Below are 14859 nucleotides of genomic sequence, written 5' to 3'. Positions count from 1 at the left end.
TTTACTTAGCTTACCTTAGCTTTACAGGTCTCGCCACCCAGCAGCAAGACCTGCTGAATTAGAAGGGAAACATGGCAACACCCCATGTGTTGCATAATGTGCCTTATAATCCGGTATGCCTTATGTCTAGAAAATATATTTTTATTTTTTATTTTTATTTTTTATTTTATTTATTATCAGTAAATAAAATTGTCAAAATTGAGTATACTCAAATATTCACAATACGTACTCTGATCCAGTTGATTTTTAAAGTGTTTACAATGGGTGAAACCACACTACTATTATCAGAATATCCATAATTAAATGAAAAAAAAAGGGATGAGTTACTCATATATAGATATATAGAACATACAAATAGCAGATAAAAATGCAAGTGCAGCTTCAGTGACAACTTGAGCACTTGTTTTTAGTGTTAGCATTCCAGCACTTCATCACTTCCTGTTGGTACAAAAATATTGTGTGTACTAACCAGCAAAACCTGCACTATTAATATTAGTATGTTGCATTGACCTTATATTGTTATCATTGTGTGGTATGCAATTGAGACACAGCCTTATTATTGTGACAAGCCTAAAGGGGACAGTTGTTTAAAATGAAACTTTTTATCACATCACTCTTTGAACATCTTCATGGAGTTACAGGCTTTGGTAATCACATACGTCTGGGAGGCAGTAGAAGCAAGGTGCTCAGAAGCAGCAGTTGATGAATGAAGTGTTTGGGCAGGGCTCCTGACCTCACAGCCACCTCAGGGCAGATTTAGTGTCTTAACCCTGACCATTCACCGCCCATTAAACAGCTCTCCTCCTACCCTCTTAAAAGCTACAGTTACCACTGCTGACAACTATTTAACAGTTAAAATTCTCCAGCTGCTCAGAAAAGTTCTGTTTCTTAAGCAAACCTGTAGACTGTAGACCTGGAACACAGTATTACAGAACACAGAACCTCAGTGAATACCACTGCTTTACATTATAGGCAATAATATAGACATAAATTCTGACACAATAAAAAACCCAATATCCTCCTCCATATGTCTATTTTGTATTTGTATCTTGCTATTTACTGTACTAACTTTTAATTGTTTGCAGTTTATATGAAAGTGGTAGATTTCTGTTGTTAAATAACTTAATTATTTTATATTTTTAATGTTTGTAATGTCTTATTAATTTATACAAAATCTTGGTCAGATACTATTTTTTTTTTGTTTCTACTTAAGGTAGAAAACTCATATTTATACTTCATAAAGCTTTAATAATAATAATTATTATTTGTTGCAATAGTATATTTCTTGAAATTCATTTTGAAAAAGTTTTGTCACCAAAAATATTGTTATTACAAAAATACCCTGAAATATTGTGCTACTATTTTATGGCCATATCGCACACCCATAATGTACAGTCATGTCTGCTTTGGAAAGACAAACACATAGAAAATACCTAAAGAGAAGACTAGAGAGGGGTGATTTTAGCCTAAAATAATATCATGATATTTCAGGGTATTTTTTGCAACATCTACATAATAATTATAGATTTTTTAAAATAGTATAAATATAACGACTTCAAACATTCAGCAAAAACAGAAAAAAAATCCCAAACTTTTGTCTATTTTGTAAACAGTAACAGTAACTTACCAAAATTATAGTCAAATACTGTCAGTAAAAGTATAAAAAAATGTCGATAAAAATGGAATTTTCTGGCAGCAGGTGTTATAGACATTAGCTGTAAAATGGTGAGTATGAAGGAATCCTTTTCAACTTAATTGTAACTCATTATAAGTTAGGATAATACATTTATATTTTTAAAAGTGTATATAAAGAAAGTATTTAATTATGCATTTATGTAATTACATTAAAGTGTATAGGCAAATGACAGTAGTATCACTCAAATGTCTATATACCGTGCCAGTCAAAATCTTGGACACAACTTCTCATTAAGTGTTTTTCATTATTTCTAGGGCCCTAAGATAAAAATACGGACGGAACCGCAGAATTTAGGAATAAAATTGGAATTCAGATATCAACATGAAATACACAATTAAAAAAATATCTTAACAACATGACCTGCAGTGACCGTCAGTGTAGCCTGGTGCTGCTGTTCTAACCTTCATAACTGAAGACCAGAGTAATGTACAGACATCATACATATCATATCAAACATAAAAGAACTTACCATATCTAACCATCACAGTAACATCATTCTGATATAAAACATTAGTAATTAATTCATCTCTGAAAACAGTTAGCATCCAAGCTAACACCCTCCAACAATCCTTACAGCTGAGGTCAGCTGTTAGCTAGCATTCAGCATGTTAGCTAGCTGCATATTTCAGCTATTAATGTAAAAATACATATTAGAGGGTAGTCTAGAATCTACTGAAAATAACCTCTGGTATGTGAAGAATGATGTTTTTTACTTTAGAAGAAAGTAAATTAAAATGGTCCCAATATAGAATTTGAAAATATACATATATTAATAACTCCCCTGTGGCAGGCTAAACAGGCAGCACTCCTCTTGGGGTCTCAAGACAGCCATCTGTGCGCAGCCCTGTGTGTGTGTTTAGTGTGTGTGAGTGTGTGTGTGTGTCTGGGAGAGGTATAATTTCCCTCCTGCTCACACCTGACCCTGTCTCATTCCCCATTTACATAGCCCATCATAGGGGAGAAACCTGAGAAAGGGTGCAGGACCTCTGCCAAAATGACCGGTGTGTGTGTGCGCGTGCGAATGTGTGTGTGTGAGAAAAAGAGAGAAAACTAATGAAGCCCTATGACAGACACACACACACACACACAGACTGACAGATGGATGGCAGTTCGACCAGAGGCTGTTTAAGAATCCGAGTGCGATTGGGGAGAGTGGACAGAGGAAAAAAGAGACAGATTGACAGAAGAAAGAAAGAAAAAAAGAGAAGATTGGAGAGCGGAATAATGCAGCACGGTGCATCCGTGTCCCTGAGACTGAAACCGAGGTTAAGCGACTCCTCCCTGAGGCTGTTCTGTACGGGAGCCGTTTATTTCATGTATCGATGGCAAACAGAGCTGCAAATTGGACTAAATGAGACAGTTGTAGGCAGACAGCGGAGTGAGGGCTGCCAATATACTGACTGTTAATTGTTTTCATGACATCAGCCTCCGGAATATAGCACTTCCACAGAGAGCGGGATTTCCAATCTTCCTTTACTTTATTATTGCTAAAATTACAACAGAGCGAGATACAGAATCCTGCTTTTCCATTTAGTTCCATGTACATGTTCTGTTTCCTTGGACAAAGTCACCATGCCCCATTTTCTCTCCCCCTGCTGAACATTTTTATTAGTAGAACATTACAGTTAACGTTCTTAGAACACTAAATATGTCAGGTTTTCTAGATGTTCTTAGAACTTTAAAAGATTTGGTAAAATCTCTGCATCCCCACTTGTGTCAAGGTTTAGATTTTAAGTTTTGGCAATGTTTCTTATAATATTTCCATAACATTAGTATTCATCTGGCAGGGAACAATATGTGAGAAACGCTATAATTACGTTGTGATGCAAACCAATATTATGTCACTCGTTTTTAGAAAATTCCTGGAAAATGATTTATGTAATGTTACAGGCTAACCCTCCTAAAACCTTTTTAAAACGATGCTAAACGTTCTTATAACGTATTCTGTTTGCTGGATTCCCATCCCCTAGTTGTTCATATATCATATCTATATGTATAAATAAATCCACAAGTGTGCAAATGCAAATAAGCCTCTAATCAGTCAAGTTTGTGTGTAGCTCAAGTGTAATGTAACCATCTTGACCAATCACAGATGTTGTTTGGGTTTGCCCAAGATCCAACAAAGCAACTTTATAAACTGTCATAAAAAACCCTTACTATTGTTGTACAGATCCCCCCTCCGATCTGTTAATCAACATATGTCACATGTTTCATTCAGTGAGATTTGTTATTTATTACACATGTAACCATTTAAAGTGTTCTATTTGTTATAAAATAAAGGTTGGCATTTTATATAGGGGCAAAAAGATGTTCTAATATGGAAGATGGCAATAAAACAGAAATATTTGAAATATAATAGCTTTTAGCAATATTTGAAAAACTACACTTACTCCTCCTAATTCAGGTGCTGGATTAACACTACAGACTAACTGAGATCTTTATTGACCATGTGAATCTTTCAATGGTCACAATTTATAATATAATTATATTATAATTTATAATTCTAATAGCTTCTAAAAGCTACTTTCAGTATTATGACAGCAATATCTTAGAGGGAGAAGAGGGGGGAGCAGGAATGTTCTGTCCACTAATTGGTCAGACCTGTCTAGGGCCGGAGGAAGAAAGTAAATACAGGAAGAAGATTCTATGTTTTGCATGAGTTCAGATTTCAGTGTAATTGAACATGCAGCAGTGGTGGCAATTGTTCATAGTAGTAGTGATTATCTAGGAAATATACCTGGTTAACTGCAGAATGGAGTTAGGCTCAAACTTGCAGAGAACACCTAATAGTTGGGTCAAATTAAGTAGTGATGGGACGCAGGTCGGCCCAATGCTAGCTAGACTGCAGATGTTAATAGAGATGGCTAACAGCTAACTGGCAATGCTAACTGTATTTCCGAACTAAATTAATCACTGTGTTTGTGCTGGTCAGTGTTGGTAGATCCTGTGGTTTCATATGATGTGTTTTTTGTAGACAAACAGATAAAGTTTATTCATTTAGCCACAGACTGAAGCTGCTGGGGGTTCAGGGTAAACTGTGGAACTGGAATCCGGATCAGTGATGCATTTTGTATTAACATTACGGTGGGTTTATTGTCCAGCTCAAGCTGCGAACTGAAATATGGATCAGTAAGTGGATTGGGCGTGGTCACCTGATGTCCAATACACCGATTACGTCAATATCGGCACGGATACTGATACTGTATCAGATCGGTCCCATTTCTAAAATTAAGATGAAGAGTTCATTTGGAACTGAACCAAGATCACCTCCTCTCAAGAGTCTCAGTGCGGTGTTTTGATTTGATTTGTTTTGACTGTGATTACTGTTTTCTTACTTGCCCAAATGAATCGCATCAAGTCTAAAAGGAGCACATTTAAAAAAAAAAAAACCCAAAAAAACTTAGAATTAGAATGATGGCATTGCCATTGTCGAGAATCAAACCTCCAATCTTCTAATAATAGCGCATGCGGTTAGACTGTTGCTCCACCTGGGAGACCCAATGTCTAGGAAAAAAAATAATGCAATGTGGCAAATTGGACTAAATGAATCAGTTGATATCCATAATTAGTGCTAACCCTCATTAGAGCAAACACAGAGGTGTAGGGTAGCGACTGTGGTCATTAGGGGGTGATGATGAATCTAATAATGAGGAGGATCTCTTTTCCTGTTTATCGCCTTAGTTACTCACTCGTTAAAGTTGCCTGGCAACCTTGAGAACGAGATGAGATGTGCAGGAGAAAATTCAGCCGACCTCCGTCTAGACCGTTTGGCCATCCATTACTGCCCTCCTATTGTGTCCCTCCTGAAAGACCCCCCCCCCCTCCTTGCCCCCTCCCCAAACACACACTCTCTGCAGGCCATGTAACAGCTTCTTAACCTAACAGATAAGCGACAATTATCAGCAGTGTTCAGTGCTCCCTCTCATTACTGCTGATTTTTCCTCTTTTCGTCCTCTCACGCTGTCTGTTTCTGACGTGACCGCACACACACACATGCACACACACAGTGTTAACAATGGGAGCATAGGCCCCTCATTAGAGCAGGTCTGTCTCTGGCCCTCTGCAGGCCCTTGCCCATGTTCTGTTAGTCCTGCTCCCAGCATGCCTCCGAGCAGGTAAGCTTAATTGACGAGCGGGAGGCCAAAGTGCCAGAAAATCATTAGGATCAAATTAATAATGCAGCAAGGTCTTCCATCGGAGCTTGTCTTCTGCTAGGCAACCAAACGGCAGCACAAACAAAAACGAGGCTCGAGCTCTGCAGGAGAGACGGAGGATGCGAGACTGAAGGGAAAAAGACGACAGAGAAAACAAGATTGAAAAACACAGGGCTAAATGGAGAATGTAAAGGTGCCAAAGGGTTCTTTGGTTGGAGAGGTTCCGACAGGAGAACAAACTTTGAAAAAGGAACCTTTCACAATAGATAAAAAAAATCTCTGAAACCTAAAGCTAGCAACTGGTAGGTCATTTTAGGAACCAACAATTTCCTTCCATTGCAAGGTTCTTCAGTTCCAGGCTCAGGGGTCCAGCCCATTGTGTAGTGATCTTTCTGCTTAAATCTTCAGTTCAAAAGAACCAGTTTAAGAACCATTGCTATAAAGAACCGTCCGCTGAAATTAGAGATGTTCTGATCCAATCCAGTGACTCATGATTGGGGCCAATCCAAACATGCTTTAATGGTTTGAGTATCATCTATTTTAATTTAAGTGAACTAGAGTGGAGCAAGTTAAATGAACTGGGAGCTGAATGGTCAGGGAGGTCAGTCAGGATGGATTAAAAGTTAAAAAAAAAAAGGCATTACTAAACTAAATAAATCCGTCACAAATGTCAAATGTTATACAGCTCTGGAAAAAATTAAGAGACTACTTCTGTTTCTGAATTTATAATTAACATTGTTGTTTTATTCTATAAAAACAAATTCACACTCATAAAGTTTAAAGAGTTCAGAAATTAATATTTTGTGGAATAACGTTTTTTAATAATGCATCATGCAATTTTTTTATGCATCTTGGCATGTTCTCCTCCACCAGTCTTACACACTGCTTTTGGATAACTTTATGCCACTCCTGGTGTTATTCTCCTTCCTCTTGATTATATTCCAGAGGTTTTTTAATTCGGTAAAATCAAAGAAACTCATCATGTTTAAGTGGTCTTAAATAGTATAATATCTTACTAAAACTGTAAAAAAAATGGATTTTATTTCAGCACATCTTAGACCAACTGTGCGGCTGCATTATTTATACAATTAGAAAGCTTGGATCAGATTATATTAGCCCATTGGATCGGTGTTGGGGTAATGGGGGGCAAACAAAATAATTGGGACATTAATTTAAACATTTTGTTATGGAATTAAAAGTGGTTCCTCTGTGGCACTGTGCAAATGACCCAAGAAGAAGAGAAAAAAGAGTAAAAATAGTAGCAAGATGTGATTTTTTTTGAGAAGTTGAAAAGATGAAGATGGAGCGAAGGACAGCAGGACGCTGTAAAAAAAAGAATGAAGTTTCATAAAAAGCCGGGAAAAAATGGTTATGTCAGAAAAGGCTGGAAATGAAGGCTGCTTCCCAGTTCAACCGAATGCATACTTAGTTCTTTGCAAGTCCAGTCTTGCCCATAAGATCCAAGGCACATCAATCCTTCAGGTAAAAAACCTTGTTAGCGACGCGGATGGAATTTCCACTCTGTGCGCAGCTGTCAGGGAGATGGATGGACATTCGACAATGTGCTCTCTCATTCTGAGAGCTGTAAAAAACAAACAAAAAAAAAAAAAACAGCGCTACAATTCAACTGATCCCACCGGACCAGACGCTGTCCTGCGTTCACCTCAAGTTACACAGACGCCAGGTTCAATGCTAGCTGCTTTTTGTCAGTCTTAGAGAGCTATAATATCATGTGGCAGATTAAAACAGCAGCGGATGCTATAGCTAGTCCTGCTACAGATGCTACAGCTGCTTGCTAAAACATGCCCTGTCAGTTTTCAAGAGCAGCAGGTGCAGAAGGTAATTCTAGAACTTCAGGCCTGATATATATGCCATTCACAGGTGAAATTCAGAGGTGGCAAAAACAGCAAGTCAAGGACATGTTCTTGTGAAAAAAAACTAGAAAAGTAACTTTGAGCTTATTTACACTTGTCATTTCAAATGTCAGGCACCTCCATATATATAGGATTTGTCCACACTTGATTAATGGTTGGACACTTTAATGTAGGGGTTCTAATTCCATCGTTTTTTAATTCATTTAACATGTCTAGTTGTAGTCTCTCGTATGAATAAATGCCATGTGAGCCGTTTTTTCGTGAAAAAAAGTGCTTCGGTAGTTCTGTATAACCTTGCTTTAGTCCACTGAATTAACGGTCTATGAAGAAAAACAGGATTTCGTCTCTCGTCCATAAATTTTAATAAATACAAACATATCGTCTCTGATTGGCTAACAGCACTACAACAGAGAATGCTACTTGCCTCCGCCTCTAAAACTTAAAGGACAAAATGTTTTCAGAGATACAGCCTTAGTTATAAAGATATAGCACTGAGTGAAGTTAACCCTTAAACTTCACTTAAAATCCGACGCTAATAGCGCCCGCTGTGCTTCCTTAGTGTATATTTAGGGTCTCAGTAAAACGCAGAATCAACCGGAGATCCATTTTAAACCTATAGTATCTTACACACGATAGCTAACGCTAACTAGCTAGTGTAAAGAGAGCTTTAAGCTCCTTATCTAATGAGACAGTTTCAGCTCTGCTGCAGCCCAGCTTCGGCTCTGTCTGTGGGCGGTCCCAAACCGAGGTGGGCAAGTTGACTTAGACATGAGTGCATTTCCTAATCGACTCATTTTTCTGAGTATTTTCTTGTTCTAGCTACTCTAGACAATGGGGGGGTTGAAAAACAGTTTCATATGCATCATGAATATACAACTTCGAGAGGCCTATTGTATTTCAAATGAGAACAAGAAAAAGTGGATTTTTGCAGAAGGAAACCTTTACCAGCATGTTTTTTTTTTTCACAAAATGTGTGGACAATCAGATCCGATTATTCATTCTTGACTTAGATTCACTTCTGTGTATTGTGGTTTGCTTGTCCAGGTTTGATTAAAGACTTAAAGACTGAGCACTTTTGAAAAGGTAGAACAGGAAATGGGAATGCAAAAGATAATGGTAACAAACACCCGATTCCACAATTAATCTGTTATCTTCACAATGCAGCCGGCCTTAGTAGCCCAATGCTACTGCCCAATGTTTTTCCAAGCCATATTAAGAATTTTGACGTATGTACAGCTGAAAACTCAGTTCGGGTCTCAGCCAGGTTCTGAGTAATGTAATCTTTGCTGTTGCTGCATATTAAACTGTACAGAAATATGCACTTTTCCAGAACACAGGACCTTCTTTCTGAATTTACAGAAACAAATCTCACGTGTTGTTTGTTGTGATGCATTTTGGTGAGCTAGAATTGTTTCATGTGTGAAAATAAACCCAATCAAGAGAAACATTTTGAAGTATATCATCTTGACACATATTGACTGACTTATGACTTATGAATTTTGAAATGCAAAAACATAAAAAATAAAAAGCAGTATAAAAGGCTTTTTTTTGCAATCTTACAATATACATTGCCAGTTAACAGTGTTAATGAAACTAGGGTTATATATGCACTGCATTATGGGTACTGTAGGGAATGTATTGTTGTTCGCAACTACAGTCATTGACAAAAGGCAACAATAAGGCCAAGACACATAAAAAAGACTAGTCGCATAAAGGCTTAAAAAGACAGATTTTACAACATATGGTGGTTTAGAATACTTACTATGTTCATAAGCGTCAGCAGGTATTTCTGGATGTGCTCTCGGCCATGGAACTGAACCACTGAGCAGTCCACCCCCAGGAGCACCTCAATATTGAAGATCTCCTCGTGGTATGATTGTCTTTTTGAACGTCTGCTGCTGTTCACTTTCGCTTCGAACCCTCTGGCGAAGTCCCTCACACTGGCCAGGCCACCCAGCGCTGAAGCTGCAGAAACAACAGAGCGACACATCTTTATTACATATATTTCAGTCTCAATGATTCCATTTACTGTTTATCACATCATTTAGCCTTAAAAATACAATGTTTTAAATTCTTTAATGTATTTTCCTTTCAGTGGCGGATCTGGTCCCAATAGTAGTACTATCAACAATCTATCCTCAATAGAATAAGTAATAATATTGTGCAAAAAATAAGAGGCTTGTTTTTTATGAATGTACAAATGTAGTCCAATTAACTGATCAATTTAAAAAAAGATAATTTCCATTTTATTTTAAGCATCATGATAGTGCTAGGTTTTATATATATATACAGCTGTGGGACAAATTAAGAGACTGATTTTCTCAGATTTTGCAATTTATAGGTAGTTTTCTTCTATAAACTCCAAATAAAATTATTGTTTATTTCTTACTATATTTCAGTTTATTTCATTAGAATCCATGGCTCTACTCAACTACAGGCACTGGCATTCTGATACATTAGCACTGAGCTATATCATATCACCCAGAAAAGAAAAAAATATATTCACACTGACAGAAAGACAGAAAGAAAAGAGAGTGCAAAACCAGACAGCAAGCCGATACAAGGAGACTGAACCAATTCACTCATACAATTGGCTGTGGCCCAGCTAAACACTATGTACCGAAGTCATTGATGAATGTGGGGGTGTATGGGAGAACCAGCTGTGATGTGGTTACCTGAGAGAGCACACAGAGGCTGAAATCCATTTAGCCCTGTTGTGAGAACTGAAAAGAGTGCTACAAACTGAGGCAGGCTGCTGAATGACATGACTGCAACCATAAACTGTAGGACCGCAGGTGAAAGACAAGCAGATCTATGTAGGCGACACCTGTATACCCAGCATTAGACAAACCCCATGGACCACCAAGAGTATTGGTATCACTACAAAAATAAAAAGTATATAGCATGGAATACTCACTTTCTTAACAGTTTGGTATAAAATATAAATATGAATGAGTTTATCTGAATTGTTACAACAGTCTATGTTAAAAAAAAACACCATTTTTGTGAACATTTATATGAGACATTTTTTTTTATAATTTTATTTCAAATTTTTCCCATTTTCTCCCCAATTTACATGGATAATTACCCAACCCAGGACTCCCAGGATTAGGACTCCCCCTATCACTAGTGATGCCCCAACACACCAGGAGGGCGAAGACATGTGAAGTCAGCCACCGCTTCTTTTCGAGCTGCTGCTGATGCAGCATTACGGAGCAGCCAGCACGCTTGGAGGAAAGTGCAGCGACTCGGTTCCAGTGCATCAGCTCACAGATGCCCTGTGCTGTGGACATCACCCTAGGAGTGATGTGGGGAGAGAGCGCCATCTACCCACCCGGAGGGAGCAGGGCCATTTTTGCTCCCTCTGAGCGCCGGCAGCTTGATGGCAAAGCTGCATGAGCGGGGGACTTTTATATGAGAAGCTAACGAATGCTTGACCGAGTTGCTTTTCTCTTCACCTGTACAATTTTAGCCAAATGCCACCAGTCACGATCATAAACATCTACTGCTCTGTCCATGTTGGGTGGTAATGCCTTTTTTGATGTAATCCACAGGGGGATCCAGGAATGGAATGTCACACCCGGCATCAGGCCTCGCTTAAAATCGGAAACTTCGAGGGATCCATCATTTCATGATTTGACTATTGCAACACCATTCACATATCGCAATATTAAACATTGCAGACGCCATGACATCACCAGCCCCGCCCCCACCCTAGGCTGTCTCGCGTCCGGACAGATCAAGAGTCAGGGCTAAGCACTCAAAACCCAAGGAAAACAGCAAAACAGTAATCAGCCCTTTAATCAGGCTTTTTTAAAAAAATAAATAAGAGTGTCTTCTAGGATTAAAAGTGTGAATTCATCCACCATCCATTAAGACTCATAGAATACAGGCATTAAGACCTTTCTCTGTCCTGACACCAATGTAGTAGAATTAACTTCTACTGGGTGTCCAAATTATCTGCTGTCTTGACTGAGTTCCTAAATTAGCACTTTTTTAAACATCTTCCTGGTATCCATCTGGACTTTTGTCTTTAGCAGTATCTAAGCTTGATGTGCATATTGGATTATAGCCTATACTTGATATACTTGACCATAGCTTGCCATGAGCACAATGGCCAGTGTTCAAACTCACTCACAAGATAACACCTTACAACTTATAACCTTTAACTTGTTGAGTGTGAGTGTTCCCAAGCTGTCCTGAGGTAACACCTTATGCTCATTTCACATACTGCTGTTTAATATACGTAGATTTTTTTTTATATTATTTACACTTTAGTGATATCTTGTATCTTGTGTAAATGTACAACCACAACCACAGCTAACCTCCCTTAATTCACCATTAATGTAAATGCCCTCACTTTTCTTAAACAAAGCTTCCCAGGCCAGTAGGCTGTATTAACACAAGAGCTAACAATACAAAAAAAAAAAGGCTACTGACTCATGAATAAAAACATGCCTTCAATGGAAAAGCACAATTGGAATCTTTCTAGGGTGAATCAGCATTTGGAGCTTATTAGCATACATGCTCAGAGAGGTGCGTTTAGCATAACTGAGACAAATGTTCAAACCTTTTCTTGGAAAAATGGTTAAATGCTGTTGGGTTCAATCTGACATATCGGTAGTATAAGACCTTGGGGATCGTTTATGTAAATGCAGCCCATAAAATGTGATTACAAGTGAGATGCACTCCACTAATAACACTAAAAGGCAGTATGTGTGTGTGTGTGTGTGTGCCATGATTAATGGCAAAGAGGCCCTTCTTTTGTTTCTTTTACTTGATATGATTCCGCTCCAGATTTAGTTTCATGGACTCTGCAACAGATCAACCTCTGGCAACCTCCGATCAACCTCATGTTGAAACAGTTCAAACCGGGTCGTGTCTGGACAGACTTACTTTCAAGTATCTGTCAGCAGCCTTTCGTACATAAACCACTTCAGAGCACTGCTGTAAGAATTCAGTCTAATGGTTTGTTTCTAGACTCAAATGACTCCCGCAACACCCAGTAAGAAGCTTGATGTAAGTATTAACAATGAAACTGTGCAGTATAAACAGTGGGAACTCCTTAGAACAAACAGGGTGAGGCCAGGTCACGTGTATCTACAACAGATGTGAGTCTTTTTTTTTGTTGTTGCCTTTCTTTGTTTAAACTCATACGTCTTGAGGAAAATGAGCAATAAACACAGATCAAGCATAGCATTATGATGAACTCATTGTTTGTACACACGTTATCCATTTTTCCAGCCGCACTGAGCATAAAGGAGCATTCTAGTTGTATAATTACAGATTGTAGTCATGTATCTGTTTCTCTTTATGATTTATTATTCTTCTTTCACCTAGTGCTGGGCGGTATGACCAAAAATGTATATCACTGTATTTTTTTGCATGACTGGGATTTTATATACAGTAGGTTTGTAACTTACTCTGCTCTTAGGAGTACATATAATATAAAACACTAAGGCTTTAAATTGAGGCTTTGATTACATTTGGGTTTACTTTGTAAACAATAGACATTAATGTAAACTATAGACCTTAAAAAGAAATACACCAGCAACTTTAACACAGCTTCGTTTTTAAATAGTATATATATAAATACTATAAATGGACCTAAAATTCCCAATGTTTTAGTATTCAAAAGAGATCTTTTTCCCAAAAGCTCTATTGCACAAGTCAGACACAAGTTTATTATTAATTTACAATATTTTTCTGAATCCATTAGAAGCATTACAGTATTAAAATTAGCCACAATTCCCTTCTCTCTCCAGTTAACAACTAGATTCAGTTCAGAGTGCATTAAAAGTATTTTTTTTTAGGGAGTTTTATCTCTTTATCTCTCAATTCCATTTCTCTCACTCCAGTCATTGCAGTATGTTAGCTTGTAATGCTAACTGGCTAGCGTTATAAAACAAGCTGTGTGCTGCTTTGTCAGCGCTGTTCTACACTGTGTGCTTCTACACAGCGCTCCACAGCACCTCTAGCGGTATGGTGGTATGTTAAAAATGCTTACTGGTTCTAAATTTCCCTCTGGTATACCGGTTCATAATGCCCAGCACTATTTTCACCTTGTTTCTTAATGGTCAGAACCCCACAGGACACAACCGAGCAGATATTATTTGGCTGGTATGGGTAAATCAGACAAAGCAGTGCTGCTGGAGTTTTTAAACATGCATTGTCCACTCTATTTGACACTTCAACCTAGCTCCTCCGCCTTGTAGATAAAGTAAAGTCAGACACAGAAGATTTTCTGTTGCTGCACAGTTTGTGTTGGTCATCTTGTAGTTCTTCTAGAAGTGGTTTACTCTCAGTGACAGTGAGGTGTTTAAAAACTCCAGCAGCACTGCTGTATCTGATTCAGTCATTTCAGCAACTCACACTCTCACTCCTCTTAACGCCCACATAATACCTGCTTTCTGGTCGGCCTGTGGGGTCCTGGCTATTGAAGAACAGGGCAAAAAGAGGGTAACAGAGTATTTCAGAGAAACAAAAGGACTAATAAACTGCAGATTAGCTCAGTAGAGGTAAAAAATGGATGATGTGTGTGGAAACAAGGAGGTGGTCCCTGATGTCATTCTCACAGCTCTGATCCCAGTAATGGCTCAGGTTTGAGCATTATGGTAAACTACAAAAGCTCACAACAACAGCAACAACACACCAGCAGGCATTTTACCTTGGCTTCTAGTTCAGGGCAAAGACCATGCATCAAGGTATTCTCCAGGGCTTAAAAGCTTAAAGCCAAGACTTTAAACACCTGACGGAGTCAGCACTTTATCAGCCCAGGCCTGCAAACTACAGGAAATACACAACACAATAAGCACTCCACCTGCAAGCCTCAGCACGCTACTGAAAACATGGCAATAGAGTGACCAATATATTCTGTGATTATATATTATATTGAAAATATGTGAAGTTTCTGCATACATCTGACCTAAACCTTTTTAGTTTTAATTTTTTAATTTTAGTCAAAAAAGTAGATACTGATAACTAAAGTTAATTAAATCAAACAAATGAGACAAAAACATTAGACCTGCTCATTTATTTCCTGAAGAAAATGATTCAATATTACAGTGGTATGTAAACCTATAAACTACACCTTCCTTAACTGTTCATTAGTTCTTCACATCAGCCTGGAGGAATT

General features: G+C 38.1%; 1 protein-coding gene across 1 annotated transcript in view; it reads right to left on the bottom strand.

Moving 5' to 3' along the window:
• Positions 1 to 14859, bottom strand: part of adamts2a (ADAM metallopeptidase with thrombospondin type 1 motif, 2a) — a 103512-nt gene that overhangs the window by 36534 nt on the left and 52119 nt on the right. The window contains exon 4 of the mRNA XM_007244562.4: positions 9487 to 9689. Coding sequence (XP_007244624.3) covers positions 9487 to 9689 — 203 coding nt within the window. The remainder of the gene's footprint in view (positions 1 to 9486; positions 9690 to 14859) is intronic.

This window comes from Astyanax mexicanus, chromosome 17, assembly GCF_023375975.1.
Source record: "Astyanax mexicanus isolate ESR-SI-001 chromosome 17, AstMex3_surface, whole genome shotgun sequence".
Lineage (NCBI taxonomy): Eukaryota > Metazoa > Chordata > Actinopteri > Characiformes > Acestrorhamphidae > Astyanax > Astyanax mexicanus.
Note: the sequence above shows the minus strand (reverse complement) of the source record. Positions and strands in the feature narration are given on the sequence as shown.